The 17,500-nt window shown below is 43.7% G+C and overlaps 1 protein-coding gene across 1 annotated transcript in view; it reads left to right on the top strand.

Annotated features, from left to right (window-relative positions):
- arb2a (ARB2 cotranscriptional regulator A) overlaps positions 1 to 17,500 on the top strand; it is a 138,242-nt gene that overhangs the window by 63,777 nt on the left and 56,965 nt on the right. The window contains exon 4 of the mRNA XM_080432241.1: positions 13,563 to 13,647. Within this exon, the coding sequence (XP_080288367.1) occupies positions 13,563 to 13,647 (85 nt within the window). The remainder of the gene's footprint in view (positions 1 to 13,562; positions 13,648 to 17,500) is intronic.

Genomic DNA, 17,500 nt, shown 5'->3' on the forward strand with positions numbered 1-17,500 from the left:
ATCTGCTATTTTCAAAAGTTTTTTTGGGGAAAACTTGTGATTCTGCATGATGAGTACTTTTACTTTTGGTACTTTAAGTACATTTTGATGCCAATACTTTCGTACTTCTACTCAAGTAAATTTTGAATTCCGGACTTTTACTGGTAACAGAGTATTTCTACATTGTAGTATTGATACTTTTACTTAAAGTATCACCACCGATCCAAACAATGTGACTATTAAGCAGCAATAAAGCTTGCGCAACTTTTTATTCCGAACGAGGTCAGTTTCTCACCTCCAATAAAGGTGTCGATCTGTATTAACTATAGGAATATCTTCTTTTTTTTTGTCATTAAACTGGAATAATTTTGATGGCAAGTACTCCACAGGGATTTTCATATCAACATCCGTCACGCCACCATTGTATAGAGACACAGCTTGGTCTCAAACTTATAGAACATGTTTGCTAACGCGCACACACACACACACACACACACACACACACACACACACACACACACACACACACACACACACACACACACACACACACCCCCAACACACACACACACACACACACACACACACACACACACACACACACACACACACACACACACACACACACACACACACACACACACACACACACATAAAGCACACATTCCAGATGGTTGTGTCACATCACAGAGGGGAGCTGAATGCTGCTGTACATACAGGCCTATATACACTGTAAGTAGGGGCGTGCGGTTACACCACCAAGACACCGGTGGGCGATGCGCTCTGATTCTCGGCCCCGACGCAGATAATTCCCTCCCCGTAAGGGTCATGGAGGGGTCATGGCGGGTACGGTAGTAAGGGAGGGAGGAGAGAGGAGATGGGATTTAGAGATCTACGGGAGACCTCTGGGCCAGGTGATACTGAGCTAATGGAGAGACAGAGGTAGAGAGAGGGGGGAGAGAGAGAGGGATGGACAGAGAGAGAGAGATGGGGGAAGAGATAGAGCGAGAGAAAGAGTGGGGAGAGATAGAGAGAGAGATGAGAAGGATTGGAGATGGATGGAGTGGAGTGGGACAGAGACAGAGAGAGAGAGAATGCAAATGAGAGATGGATAGCGAGTACAAATGAGAGAGAGAGAGAGAGAGATGGCGAGAGAGACAGACTGAGTGAGAGAGATTGAAAGGGTGCAAATGAGAGAGAGAGAGACCGGAGGGATAGGGAGAGACGGAGACAGAGGGTTGACTCGGGCAGGCAGGCAGGAGGAAGAGCGAGAGAGGAAGAGGAGGAGACAGGGAAGTAAAATATCGAAAACGTTCAATTATTTAAATCCCGTGGAGTGGCGCGCGGGAAGAGGAGCTAGACGGTGCTCAGGGAAAGAAAAACAGAAAGACAGGTAGGAGAGTGTGAACGGACAGAATACAGATGGAGGAGAGGAGATGAAGAGATGTATGAGGGGAGAGATGAGTAGCATAGTGAGGAGAGAGAGAGAGAGAGAGAGAGAGAGAGAGAGAGAGAGAGAGAGAGAGAGAGAGAGAGAGAGAGAGCAGGATGATTGTATACAGCTGGCAGCCTGTCAGAGTCTCCAAGGTGTCTCCTGTCATAGAGCTGGTCTGCTGTCACACTCTAGTGGCCTGCTCAGTGTGCACACACACGTGCACGCCGTGCACGCACACTCTCACACATAATGCATGCGTGTGCGCACGCAAAATGCACACACAATGACATGCACACACACACACACACACAGGCAAAACTGTACACTTACACAACGCGACATGCCCATGCACACGCACAACGTGCACCTGCATACACCCGCAGATTCACACTCACACAGGCAGATGCCCATGCTCATAAACACACACACATGCACACACACACACACACACACACACACACACACACACACACACACACACACACACCTGCCTAACACACAGTCCACTGTGGTCATGAATAAACCATCCTAATCCATGGAGATTATACAGCAACAGAAGGGAAGTGCATAGCTGTAGAGTGAGACAGATCTACTGTAGAGTGAGACAGATCTACTGTAGAGTGAGACAGATCTACTGTAGAGTGAGACAGATCTACTGTAGAGTGAGACAGATCTACAGAGTGAGACAGATCTACTGTAGAGTGAGACAGATATACTGTAGAGTGAGACAGATCTATTGTAGAGTGAGACAGATCTACTGTCGAGTGAGACAGATCTACTGTAGAGTGAGACATATATACTGTACAGTGAGACAGATCTACTGTAGAGTGAGACAGATCTACTGTAGAGTGAGACAGATCTACTGTAGAATGAGACAGATCTACTGTAGAATGAGACAGATCTACTGTAGAGTGAGACAGATATACTGTAGAGTGAGACAGATCTACTGTAGAGTGAGACAGATCTACTGTAGAGTGAGACATATATACTGTAGAGTGAGACAGATATACTGTAGAATGAGACAGATCTACTGTAGAGTGAGACATATATACTGTAGAGTGAAACAGATATACTGTAGAGTGAGACAGATCTACTGTAGAGTGAGACAGATCTACTGTAGAGTGAGACATATATACTGTAGAGTGAGACAGATCTACTTTAGAGTGAGACAGATCTACTGTAGAGTGAGACAGATCTACTGTAGAGTGAGACATATATACTGTAGAATGAGACAGATCTACTGTAGAATGAGACAGATCTACTGTAGAGTGAGACATATATACTGTAGAGTGAGACAGATATACTGTAGAGTGAGACAGATCTACTGTAGAGTGAGACAGATCTACTGTAGAGTGAGACAGATCTACTGTAGAGTGAGACAGATCTACTTTAGAGTGAGACAGATCTACTGTAGAGTGAGACAGATCTACTGTAGAGTGAGACAGATCTACTTTAGAGTGAGACAGACCTACTGTAGAGTGAGACAGATCTAATGTAGAGTGAGACAGATCTACTTTAGAGTGAGACAGACCTGTACTGTAGAGTGAGACAGACCTGTACTGTAGAGTGAGACAGATCTACTGTAGAGTGAGACAGATCTACTGTAGAGTGAGACAGATATACTGTGGAGTGAGACAGAACAGTACTGTAGAGTGAGACAGACCTGTACTGTAGAGTGAGACAGATCTACTGTAGAGTGAGACACTTCTCATTGGAATTGTAGGAGTATTGTAGGAGTCGAAGCATTACATTTTGTTTGACTCGTTTCCACGATAAATAATGTGAAAATATCTGATCTACAAGCTCACAACGCCTCGCAATAATCTTTCCTCTTTCTCAGGTAATATTTGACAACTTGGCCAATGATTGTCATTTTTTAGTATAGTATAGTTTGTTGATTACTTTTGATGCAGTAATGGTCTTTTTTCTTCTTTTTGGGCGGTGAAACCGCCCCTATAAGTGAGATTTGGAAAAATGTACATTTTCCTGCGCTGTGATCTGGGCCCAGGAAATTAGTAGAATTATCCTGCGCTGTGATTGGCCAATCACAGCCTATTCAGGACTGTGATTGGCCAGTGTCACATGACACATGTGCATAGCCCTATATAAGCAACCATAACTTGAAAAAAACCAAAGTTTGGTTTTTTTCAAGTTATGGTTTTGTCCATCATAAAGAGTGTTTCAATAAATGTATTTATCCTTTGTACATGATTGATCGACTCCATTCAGTATTGTGATTAGCTAGCAAGACACCGCCCACTTCACACAGGGTGTGATTTTTTTTGGTATTAAAGGTCTTAAAAGTCCTTAAATTGTCACTTTAGAAATGTGCCAATACCATCTATACACTTATACTGTATGTTGGTTTGTTTACTGTTGAGTTGTTGATGTTGCACATTAAGCAAATCTGGGGACCCCCCAAAGTAATTTGGGGACCCCCCCTAGGGTCCAGACCCACAGTTTGAGAACCACTTAGAAAGAAAGTTAATGATAAATTTCTATAGCGCCTCTATCCAAAGTGCTTTAACAATGTGTGTTACATTCACACACCGACGACAATTGGTGGTTCTGTTTCTTGCTCAAACTACAGGGTGAGCCGGTGATTGAACCGGAAACCGTCCAATTCCAAAGCAACCACTCTACTCCCTGAGCCACTGCCGTCTGAATCCCGACCTGTATGCTGTACAGTATATTCTTCATATCGCTGCTGTCGACCTCCTATCTCCATATTCAAACTTTTTGTTTTTTCAAAAATGAATGCCGTACTTGATCATAGTACAGCGTCACACAAAAGCATCAAAAGTAGCAGATCTACAAGCTTCGCACCGCGTTTTGAGCTTGTAGATCTGCTACTTTTGATATTTTTGATTTGAATCCTGAAAAGTACGATTTTTCGACATATGAGGTTTCCACCCGACAGCTGGCGTTAGCCATTCATAATCGTCTCATATATCTTAATAATAAGTCAACTTTCCGAGGGAGAGTGAACGATTGTGTTCCAGATGTGGATTCTTCTTGGTTGTCAATGTTTCTATCGTCCATACAATTGCTCTTAAAGTGATCCAAACGTTCGTGTATGATGTAAGCTATATAACTCTATGAGGCAGATCAGTTTTCCCCCACGCAAAAAACGGATGTGACGTGTGGGCGTTCCTGTCTAACTCCGTGTGTATGTATGCTTACTATGGGAATATACAGTATATAGTATATACACTGTAGAGCTATTTAACATTTATTTTAACACTGACAAAAACACTGACACCGCCTTTAAAGTCACCTCTGCTCCCTATGATGCAGCACATTTCATGTCTGCCGTGCGGTCCAGCCTTTTCTGTGTGAATGTATGTAGTAGTAGTAGTAGTAATGTCCTCTATATTGCAAGAACATGAATCCTGCATTGTCCGGTTTTAATTAAATCTACATTGTTTTCTTGACTGGCTTTCATTGCACCACCCGTCAAGGCAGATACATTGTATACTCTATGCCCCCCCCCATAATTGATAATTAAGTGTTTTTGTGGTTGTACATTACACCTCCAATCTATTACACCCAAGGAATGGAGGTCTGTTATAGTGTGTGTGTGTCATACTGATATTTTACTGTATACGTACGTAGCTTAACCCATTCAATCCGGGAATGCATCTCTGTCATTTTAGATTTCTTTGGCTATTCAAAAATAGATTAAAAAATCGTGAAAAAACTTTTAATATATATATTTTTAAGCGAAGATTTGTAACTCAAATCTTCGCTTCTGGCGGTCCCTGGAACAAAACATTTTACAAATGTTAAAAAAAGATTTGCACACATTTTCAAAATTGTAAAAAAAAAATCATATCTACAAGCTCATAGCCGCGCTGTGAGCTTGTATATCTGCTATTTTTGAATAGCCCAAAGAAATAAAAAAAATGACTGCGATGCGTTTCCCGGACGGAATGGGTTAGATCAATGCAGGGCCCATTATCACACATGGTCTGAAGCTACAGGGTCCATGTTTCCTATTCCTCCAGGGCCTTTATGTGTGTAATCCTGTAGCACTTATGGTCGGGGAGAGGGGGGGGGTAGGGTATAACCCACTGTGAGAGGGCCTATTTGGCCCATATGAAGGCGCCATTAGGTCGCGTTGGCCATTACAGGTGAGTGCACTACGCTGTGTGTGTTTTGCTAGCGTCGTGCCCTTCATGGTGTGGGTTCTGTGTTTATGTGTGCGGTTTGTGTGCTGCATGCCGCGGGAAGCAGGGTTTACCTTTGACCTGCAGGGCCCGGTGAGCAGGTGGCTGCACACCAGTGGTGGAGAAAGTACTCCAGTTTTTTTTTTTTTACTTGAGTAAAGGTATCAATACGGCAATGTAGAAAAACACTCTGTTACAAGTATATGTCCGGTAATCAAAATTGACCTGAAAAGTACAAAAGTATTGCCATAAAAATATACTTAAAGTACCAAAAGTAAAAGCAGGATGTCCCGTTATCATAATGTGTAAAATGTATTTAAAAAAAATCTTTTTAACATTTTCAAATAGCCAAAGTTTAAATAGGGCTAAAGTGGTTAATATATGTTTTGTAATAATAATAATCAAAATCTACAAAGTAACTAGTAACTAAAGTTTTCAAATAATTGTAGTGGAGTAAAAGTACAACATTTGTCTTGTCATGTAGTGGAGTAGAGGTACAATTATTGTAAATTGGATATACTCCAGAGAAGTAAAAGTACCTCAAAATTGTACTTAAGTACAGTATTTGAATACATGTTCTTAGATACTATCCACCACTGCTGGGCGCACGCTCACGCACGCATGCACATGCACGCACGCTCATGCACGCTCACGCACGCACGCACGCACGCACGCACGCACGCACGCACGCACGCACGCACGCACGCACGCACGCACGCACACACACACACACACACACACACACACACACACACACACACACACACACACACACACACACACACACACACACACACACACACACACACACACACACACACACACACACTCCATGGTGGAAGTCTGAGGGTGTTCGTCATCGCAGGTATAGACTGGTGGTGGAGGCAAAACACCAGCCTGCCATTTTGTAATCTCACACACCCTGCTATTAGTGTAGCGGTTAGCATCCCACTAAGCAGCGAGCCCACACCGCCATATGTCTCTGATTAATCATGATGATGGAATTCACTTAAGCTGCACTGGGGGAAGAATATAGGCGTGTGTGTGCGTGTGTGTGTGCGTGTGTGTGTGTGTGTGTGTGCGTGTGCGTGTGCGTGTGTGTGTGTGTGTGCGTGCGTGCGTGTGTTTGTGCGCACGTGCGTGTATGCGTTTGTGCACGTTTGTGTGTGAGTGTAATCTACACACACACACACACACACAGAATCTACATACACTATTCCAACTATATCAACAACGTTATAGTTTTTTTATGGTCATTTATGGTCATCCGTTGAGGGCTTTATTTCATGTCATTGTCATTCCTTCATCATGTAACCCATCTGCAAAAAATACCCTCACACACACACAGACAGACACACACACACACACACACACACACACACACACACACACACACACACACACACACACACACACACACACACCCACACACACACTCAAAGGGCACAGAGCCGGGGTGGGCAGGCAGGCAGGGCTGTATTTGTATGTTGTGTTGAATGGCTCCATTGATGGGCAGGCAGCTTGAAGCCGTGATGCTGTGCATCAGAGAGAGGCACAGCTCCATATGATGTGACGTGCCCTGCCCTCTCCTTCTAATCCCAGCCGGCAGGCTTTTATACCACTGCTGCTGCTCCGCCCCGCGGCTGGGCTGCCCGCTACGCTGGGCTGCCCGCGCGCCATGCGTGTGAATGCATGTGCGTGTGTGTGTGTCATGGCGTCAGTGGTGGAAAAAGTACTCAAATGTTTTACTTAAGTAAAAGTATCAACAGTGCAATGTTAAAGTACTCTGTTACAAGTATAAGTCCGGAATTCAAAATTTACAAAAAGTAAAAAGTACAAAAGTACAAAAGTGTATCAAAATGTACTTGAAGTACCAAAAGTCAAAGTAGTAAAATGTTTGAAAATAGCCGATCTATAAGCTCTCAACGTGTCGCGGTGCGAAGCGTTGTGAGCTTGTAGATCGGCTATTATCAAATAGCCTAGGTATAAAATAGGGCTAAAGTGGTTAATATATGTTTTATAATGTAATAATTTATATCTGCAAAGTAACTAGTAACTAAGGTGTGTTGTAGTGGAGTAAAAGTACAATATCTGCCTCTGAGATGTAGTGGAGTAGAAGTAAACGTATAGCCAATTGGAAATACTCCAGTAGTAAAGTAAAATTACCTCAAAATTGTACTTAAGTACAGTACTTGAGTAAATGTACTAGTTACTTTACACCACTGTCCGTATGTATGCTGTGTGTGTGTGTGTGTGCGTGCCGTGCACGCATGTCTTTATCTGCACATGCGTGTGGTTGCCTTGACAAATCTATTCAGTGCACGGCCCTCCCTGCCTCCACTGTTGCTGGTGGTGGGTGGTGGTGATGGGTGGTGGGTAGGAGAGGAGAGGAGAGGATGGGGGCCCTTTGAAAAACGCACCCCCCTATCCCCCTCTCCCCTCTGCCCCCCCCCAACCCCCTCCCCAGCCAGCCTCACTGCTTCACAGCCCACCTGACATCTCTCTCCAGACAGACTGAATGCATTAAAGGAGATACAATGAGACACTTGATGTAACCGTTGGAGAGAGAGAGAGAGAGAGAGACTGCCCTGCCCTGCCTCGCCAACCCCAGCCTCAGAGGACACAGAGAGAGAGAGAGAGAGAGAGAGACATCGAGAGCTATAGAGGGACCAGCGTGCTCGTCGTCTAGTAACCCGGTGTGCGAGAGGATCTAAAAATACACGACGCTATACCGCTAGTTTAACCGAGACGACCCCTTTCTCCACTCTTGCATCTCTCCCTCACCTCCCGTGTCTTCCTCCCTCTCCTCCTCCTGCTCTCTCTACTCCTCCCAGAGCTCGCCACCACCACCACCCAGACAAGCATTTTATAGACTTGCAGGGTTGGAGGAGAGAGTTAGTTCTTATATTGTCGCTGTCGGGCAGAAACCTCTCCATGTTTTGACCTTTTGTGTTTTTTTCCTTAAATTAACGGCCTACTTTATCATTTTACAGCTTCACACAAAAGCATCAAAAGTTGCAGATCTGCAAGCTCGAAACACAGCGCAAAATTGAATCCTGAAAATGAACCATTTTGGACAGGTTTCCACCCGACAGAGACGATATACTTCATTAGAGTCGAATTTACTTTTTCTTCTTCATACAAGCTCCCGACTTTTGCAGTTCAAGGAACAGTTAGGCTAGGGAAAGAAAGAAAGAAATTATAAAGACGAAAAAACAGGAAACAAGTCAAATAGCAGGAAGGCACACGGTTAAATGAAATATCTAGTTTACATAAGGTGCATAATTTTAAATGGTAATGGATATAGAGATGCATATGATGAAGCAATAGTCTTAAAAACATGTTTTGACAATAGTCCAAAAGTAGCATTTCTGGGGAAATGTTTTGCCCCAAAATAGTGACACCAGGTTGAAAGTGGTGACTGTGAGGTGGCTCGTCACTTGAAGTTCTGTTTTGAAGTTGATTCGATTCCTTGGTTTCGTTTTGTTTGTATCGTTTAGGCTTGAGATGGCGGGGCGGTTCACACACAACCTGTGTGAACCTGTTATTTCCCCTGGTTTCATTCGCTCCTTGTATTTGGGTTTCTTATAATTATTATGTGTACTTTTGGATTCATTTCTATGAAAACCGTGCATAATATATCTTCAGGGAAGATTATAGTAAAGGCTTGGCTCTTCATGGACCTGAAAATGGTTCTATAGCGCTTCCTTCATTCATGTACGTACACACACAAACGTCCTCATGCAGAATGGTTGAGATGACGCCAGTCCCCTGTATGTGTGAGGGGGCTGTAGTCTGACCCAGGGGTGGCAGGGAGCTCTGGAGGGGTGTGTAGGGGGGTGCTGCGGGTGCTGAGTAGTAAGGGGTGGGGGACAGGGGACAGTGGTGGGGGGGGGGGGGGGGGTTTGGGCTAGTGACAGCTAGGCAGAGGTGTGACGTGACCCAGGGTTTTAGCAGGTCCCTCTTGGCGTGTGTGTGTGTGTGTGTGTGTGTGTGTGTGTGTGTGTGTGTGTGTGTGTGTGTGTGTGTGTGTGTGTGTGTGTGTGTGTGTGTGTGTGTGTGTGTGTGTGTGTGTGTGTGTGTGTGTGTGTGTGTGTGTGTGTGTGTGTGTGTGTGTGGTGGGGGGGGAGTTGTTCATCTCAAAGATTGCTCTATCCAGTCCCTCCTCTGTCAGGGTCTTGGGAGAAGGGGTCGGCAAGGGCAAGAATGTGTGTGTATGCACGTGTTTGCGTGGGTGTGTGTGTGTGTGTGTGTTAAGTTCGGGAGGGTTCAGGAATGACAGGGCACGCTACACAGCTTTGTAGGAGACCCCCCGCTATGCTATCACGCACGCACGCACGCACACACGCACGCACGCACACACACACACACACACACACACACACACACACACACACACACACACACACACACACACACACACACACACACACACACACACACACACACACACACACACACACACACACACACACACACGAACGCAGCACTGTAATGGCTGTCAGGGGGGCTGTGCCGAGCGTAAACAAGGGCAGATAAGCAGTGATTCAGAAGGACACCAGCTGCACATTCTAATCTCTTTGCATTTTCCTCCTTCTTCTATTGAACTTTTATCTTATCTCTGCAATGTCTTCTCTCTTTCTCTGTGCATTCCTTCTCCTTCTCCCTCTCCCTCTCTCTCTCTCTCTCTCTCTCTCTCTCTCTCTCTCTCTCTCTCTCTCTCCGTGTTTATAGTGCGTCGTTCGCCCAGCCATGGTGTAAGATTCCGCACTGCTCAGATGTTTTTTTTTTAAATAATCATTTAAATGCACGTTTCGATGTCATCTGCACGACTCCATAGCAACAAGATACTGTATATGGTATTATACAAAATATCCTGAAACATTCACATTATTATCAACATACACATTCTGGCCAAGCATGATGACTTTTAGAGGAATATATATATGTTTAGTGTTCACAATGCTTAATAAAGGGGTTGAGTGGTGGCTCAGCCAGTTAGTGCATGGACCACATGCTCCTTACAGAATCAGAATCAATCTTTATTGTCACATCACATTACAAGTAAGGTGGGTGAAATTCTTAGATGTGTAGGCTCATCATTGCAGTTTAAAAAGGATAGATAGTCATCTCATAGAGAGAGAGGAGAGGCATAAAGTGCATAATATGACTATCTACATAATACAATAATGACTGAAGTGCTTAAAAAAGTCTTAAATGTGCGAGGAGGACCTGAGTTTGAATCTGACTCCTGTTAGTCTGTCTCCTTTGTCTCTTCCTTGTGTCTTTGATGTCGGTTTCTTGTCTCTCTACACACTCTCTACACAAAGTATTTTTTTTATTCATAATTCATAATAAAGTCCAGAAATACTAATCAGTTATTATCCATGGTTATTATTCATTGGCACTAACCATGTAGTAACCAATTATGTACAGTAGGAATATTAAAGTAACATTTATATGGTGTTTTACAAAACTATTGTCATCATTAAGGTCCTTAAAATGTATTATAAAAGTGTTTAGATAAAAAAAACACTGAATTTTTTTTTTTTTTTTTTCAACTTCAATGATAAATGACTTGTTCTGGCCGCTGGGGCCGCTGCTGAGGGAATTTTAAATTAAGGCGCTTTTCTTTTTTAGATCTTTGATAGCTTCTTCATTAAACATGAATAAACTGCTTCACAGTGGTGCTGGTCACACTAATGCTGGTGTAACAACAGACTAGCTTATTTTTATATACACAGATTGAGATAAATAAAAACTCACCAGCGGGGTGAAGACTGCCACAAAACCGGAAGTAGTAATTCAGGCTACTCTCAGTTTGCCGGGATCTATCTTAGTTTCATCATTAAACAAACTTCACAAACTAGCACCTTCATAAAGGTGCTAGTTACACCGATGCTGGTGTAACTAAGAAAATAGAAAGAAAATAATATTTATTATATTATATACACAGATAAACAAACAAAAAAAAGGGGAGAAGCCTTTGCCACGAGATCATTTACCCCTACAGTGACGTCACTGTTGGGGAGAAAACAGACTGGCCGGTAGAGTACCAGTGTTGATTTCGTCAATTAAAACTATGACGAAAAATGCTCGTCGACTACCTTTTTTCACTGACGAAAACTAAATAAAAACTAAGCTATGACTAAATATATTGACAATTTTGTCAACAAATAAAAACTAGACTAAACTATTTAGGAGGGACTAGTGGAGAAGAGATCCAGTAGAACAAGTCATTTTATGCCTGTTTGCGCTCGGGTGTTGTGCTCTGAAAATAGCAGATCCACAAGCTTACAACGCGTCGCGCTGCGACACGTTGTGGGCTTGTAGATCGGCTAATTTCAGCATGCAACCAGGTGTAAAATCAGGCATTACGACGCCATCAAGGCCCACCAAAAAAACATTTTAGTCAACCAAATCAACTGTAGATTTAGTCGACTAAATCAACTGTAGATTTAGTCGACTATAATCTTATGATAATTTAGTCCACTAAAGCCATACTAAGACTAACACATTTCAGATGATAAAAATATGACTAAAACTAAATGAAATATTTTATTCAAAAGACTATGACTAAAACTAAATCAAAATGTGCCGTCAAAATCAACACTGTTGAGTTACACATCCAGAAATATACAGACACACAAATAAACAACCGTGTGATAAATTGTTTTTTGTTTTGTTTTGTAGGAGGGTCACAGATCCCCCCCCGCAAAAAACGACCAAAAACCTAATAAAAAGTAAAATATCATGACATAGGATGGACATGGACAGTAGAAAGTAGATGTAAACGTGCAGTGTATAGGATAAAAAGTGAAATATCATGACATAGGATGGACATGGACAGTAGAAAGTAGACGTAAACGTGCAGTGTATAGGATGAAGGTTGAAAATGAAGAGATCCTTCTTTTGTATTCTTTCTTTTTTTGTTTTATCTTTGACAGTAGAGTTGTCAGCCGCAGGGGGATGCTGAGAGGGCCTGGGGTGTTTACTGGGAGGTTCTGGGTCAGTGGGCCGGGCCCGACCCCCCCCCCCCCCCCCATCACACACACACACACACACACACACACACACACACACACACACACACACACACACACACACACACACACACGTGCAGGGCGCCCCGTGATCTACAGTACTCTCACCATCACGGCTCTCCCCCACAAACAAACCTGAAGCTGTCTGAGCAGTGTGTCACTGCGCTTTTAATTGCTTGTTCCTGTGTCTATCACACACACACACACACACACACACACACACACACACACACACACACACACACACACACACACACACACCCATTGGTCTTCCATTTTCTTTGTCTTCCTTTCCTCCCACGTTTACCCCCTCCTCTGATTTTCTCTCCCTTCCCTCCCTTGTTTTTCTGACGTCTTATTTTCTCTCCACCTGTCTCTCGGTTCTCTCTCCTATGTTTCTCTCTCTCTCTCTCTCTCTCTCTCTCTCTCTCTCTCTCTCTGTAGCTCTCTTCCCGCCTATAATAGATGGTTATAACATGTGTTTATAACTTAAAGAAGTAAGAACCTTGTGTACACCACCTTCAAGCACCTTAAAGGTCAGTCCACACCAATGCAACTCCTTGCAACTGCCATTGGGGATGTAATGGTTGCAAGTAGTTGCGTCGCGAATCATTGGTGTGGACTGGTTTTGGTGAAGACAATAGTCAAAATGTTCTCTTTCTTGATTATTGCTTTCCCCCCCTTGTTGCTGTGTATAATTATGTTTGCTGATTGTTGTTATTATTATTATTATTATTATTATTATTGTTGTTGTTGTTGTTATTATCAATGCTGCTGCTGTACAATGTCATGAGAACAGACATAATTGTACGCTTTTGTAGCAACACTTTGAACCTTGAACCCTCTCTCATGCTTTCTCTCCGTCCTCTCCTTCATCTCATCACCTACCTGTCTCTCTCTCTGTGTCTCTCTCTCTCTGTCTCTCTATCTATACAGCACTGTCGTAACTGGGTGTCGAGTCCAGAGCCGTTGGACAGCCCCGTGGACCCCATGCTACCAGACTGCCCCCGCGTCTCTGCAGGTAAAGACCCAATAATGCTGTTCTCTCACTGATACTCTGTCCAAATGACGGCGCCGCTCGCCGACAACAACTTGAGCTTCAAGCTAACAACACGTCGCGACACCCGTTCTATAGCTATCGTCTCCATTAACAGCATCTTTAAATAGTACACAGTAATAGTGTGAATGCAACTCAACTGGGTTTTACTTAATCACTTAAACCCTATATACTTCATGTAGTATATCGTTTTTTATTGTTTTGCAGGGGTGACTGACTTTTCGATTTGCGTCTTCCTCAGTCTGAAAACGTGCAGACCAGTTGAGTGCTCCAGTATATTTTATTTGGGTAGTCTCTTCATTATTTTCTGTGATTCATTATTTTCTGTGATTATTTGCTGAGTTTTTTTTGCAGTAGAGGGATGCTCTTATTTACACATGGAATTGCAAAAGATTCAGTCTCGGAATCTCGGAATCTCAGAGACTTGGAAACCTTGTCAACATCGAGTCGCCTTAAACAATTTGAAAAGAAACCTGAGCTGGTAATGATGGGTATGTGTTTGTAAGGTACCTAACAAGCTAATTAAGAGCTGTAGTATAGCTGTGGTTTCTCAGGGCAACGGTCAAAAGCCTCGAACACTCAGGGCACTGTTTTGCTTCTGTAAAAAGATCCACTTGGGCCTACATTATGGAATCATATAAAACAGTGGTTCCCAGGCCCTGACCCCCGAAATAATCATAATTTGAATTGGGAACCCCCCACCCTGACAAGCACTTGTACGAGTTGAGGCATTACATTTAGTTTGACTCTGTTCCACGATAAATAATGTGAAAATAGCCGATCTTGCGAGGCGTTTTGAGCTTGTAGATATTGTTTTCAATTGTTTTGCCTCTTATTTTATTTGACAATTTGGCCAATGTATGACCAGTTTTTATAGTATAGTTTTATGATTACTTTTGATGCAGTAATGGTCTTTTTCTTTTCGTTCTGTCTTTCTTATTTGAGGTATTAAAAAGGCCTTAAATGTCCTGACATTTTCACTTCACTGTCATCTAGGGACCCCTCTCCCAAAATCATGTGGGTACCCACAGGTTGAGAACCACCGATATAAAACACACACGCACAGACACACACACGCACACACCGAACATAATGAGCCTATATGGAGTACGCTCCTACGTTTATCTTCGTGTCTCCTCTCTTATTAATTTCTTCCCATCCTGTCTCCTACTCTACCGTACATCTGCTAATCCTCTCCCGTGGCGTTTGGCTTCCTGTCCCCGTGCCCTGCTCTCCGCGGTGGTCTCAACCCGATGATGTCACCGACATCGTTCTTCTGTCCCCGTGCCCTGCTCTCCCTGCTGGTCGTCTCAACCTGATGATGTCACCGACATCTTGAGAACGTGTCCTTATAATGTAGGATTAGTGACGAGAGGTGTGAATCCTAGTCGTGATCGCGATGAGACGCGACCCCTGCTTTCCCACCGGATCATAGTAACTTCAACTTGGCGACGCCCCTAGTCCCTTGGTTGTTTAGGTTCAAGATTACATAACTTTTTATATGATATTGGCTGTGTGTTCTTTTTTTTTAAATAATGAAAATCTGCTTATATAGGAAAATACCAAAATGTCCCAAAAATATAAAAGGATACTCCTATGGAATATCATATATTAGTTTACTTAAAGAAAGACTAGCTCTTTTACTCATGTCATGATACAATTTGTCTTTCATAACAGATACAGTAAATGCGCAAGATAATCCCCACATCCTCAACAAAACACCAAGAGAGTCATTCAGTCATAAGTAGCCTAATGAATTATTAGTAAAAAAATCCGACTTCACTGTAGTAGCCCTATGCTTAAATGATATTTGTACTTAGGCTGTCGTGAAAGTTTATATTTAGAAAAACAAAAGTCGTAGTAGTTGTGAATTAGCAAACAAGACATTTAGACTGGTGAATTCCTTTATCCTATTCCTTTAGCGCTAATGCACGCAACTGTCTTCGTCAGGTTTTCTTTTTTCATAAGCGCTCGTCCGTTGTCCTTCAACAACACAGTCGTCTGCCCGAGCCCGGTGGCAAAAGCGGGTGCGCCGATGAGACGCACACACACACACACACACACACACACACGCGCGCGCATGCGTGTGTGTGTGTGTGTGTGGATTACAGATGCACACTTAACCCATTAAGACCTGAAGCCGATTCTTCAAATGTCTTCTAAATCCCAACATTTTTCTAAAAAACGTATGTTTCTATATCAGTGGTGCTCAAACTTTTTCATGTCAAGGACCCCCAAAATTATATGATTTTGGCCGCCAACCCCCATCTTAAAATATGTTGTTCCAGGGACCCCCAGAAGCAAAGATTTCAGTTAAAAATGTTTGCTTTAAAAGAATATATATTCAAAGATAGCCGAAGTGTTAAATAATGACTTTTAGCTCAAATCAAAAAATGACGCGTTACAGGTCTTAATGGGTTAACTCACTTAAACCGTATATGGATGACCCTCAGGGCTCTATTCTAGTGTCTTTTCTGTTTTCTGTTATTGTGTGGAAAGCTTTTGAGTTGTGAGCTTGTCGATCTGCTATTTTCTGTGAAAGCTTTCCCCACGGTACGGATGCTGGGTTTTAAGTGGGTAAGGAGGAATGTGAACCTTCTCTTATAGTGGACGTGTGTGGGCAAAAGCACATGCCTACACACACACACACTATCTACGTCTTCACGCCCACGTCTCTCATCTCTCGTGTCCATCAGGTGGTCCTGTGGGCAGCTCCGTCTGTTGCCCAAACCCCTCGGTGACATCATAACTGACCGTGTAGGTCATTTGGCGCACACGGCGCGCCATCTCTGAATACATCCGTCATATCGGTCATATCATCTGTCGGCTAGAAGACACCGTGTTCCTCGCCAAAGCCGAGTGGGCGGGCGGGCAGGCAGGCGGGCGCCTTAACGTCTTCTCAGTGAATCACTTTTACTTGAAAATGTCACCTAGCCGTCGATACAGAACCTGCACAGCGTTTCATGTTCAAATGTCAGGTTTTTTTCTTCCCTCTTTTCTTGCCTTTGTCATTTTTTTTTAAATGTCTGTTCGTAGGTTTTTCGACAGTCGGGGTCAAAAGACACAACCTCTTTTGACCCTGAGATCCCGAACTTTGCTCTTTCGGAACTCGTCAGCTGCTGAACTGTGTGTGTGTGTGTGTGTGTGTGTATGTGTGTGTGTGTGTGTGTTTAAGGCCAACAGGAGCCCGTTGGCGTCTCCGTGAACGTGGAATGCGGTGTATTTGACTCGTGTGTGCTTCAACGTTTGACTATTGACTTTTGGGGGGTGACTTTAACCTTGCTGAAAAGGAGGAGAGCGGTGGGTCGGTGCCCTGTTAGCTTATATAGCTGCCAGCTCAGCTTGTCTCTGGGCCTTTATTTTGGGGGGTGGGGGGGGTCGGAGGCTCCAACGTGTCAAAGGTTGGCCAGCCTGTCTTTGTTTGTCCTGGGCTGCCTGGCAGGCTCATGGGCAGCGGCCATTGTGGCGAGAGTCACAGCGGTGAGGAGGTGGCAGAGGTGAGGAGGTTGAGGGAAGGCTGTCAGGGCCGCTGTGACCTCCGTGGTACACACACACACACACACACACACACACACACACACACACACACACACACACGCACACACACACACGCACACACACACACACATACACACATATTCTTACCATAGCAACACAGACAAAGATATTGACAGCAGTGTTAGAGGACACCGTTGGAAGGGGTGTGTGTGTGTGTGTGTGTGTGTGTGTGTGTGTGTGTGTGTGTGTGTGTGTGTGTGTGTGTGTGTGTGTGTGTGTGTGTGTGTGTGTGTGTGTGTGTGTGTGTGTGTGTGTGTGT

The sequence above is a fragment of the Gymnoscopelus braueri genome (assembly GCF_963280865.1).
Source record: "Gymnoscopelus braueri genome assembly, chromosome: 7".
Taxonomy (NCBI): domain Eukaryota; kingdom Metazoa; phylum Chordata; class Actinopteri; order Myctophiformes; family Myctophidae; genus Gymnoscopelus; species Gymnoscopelus braueri.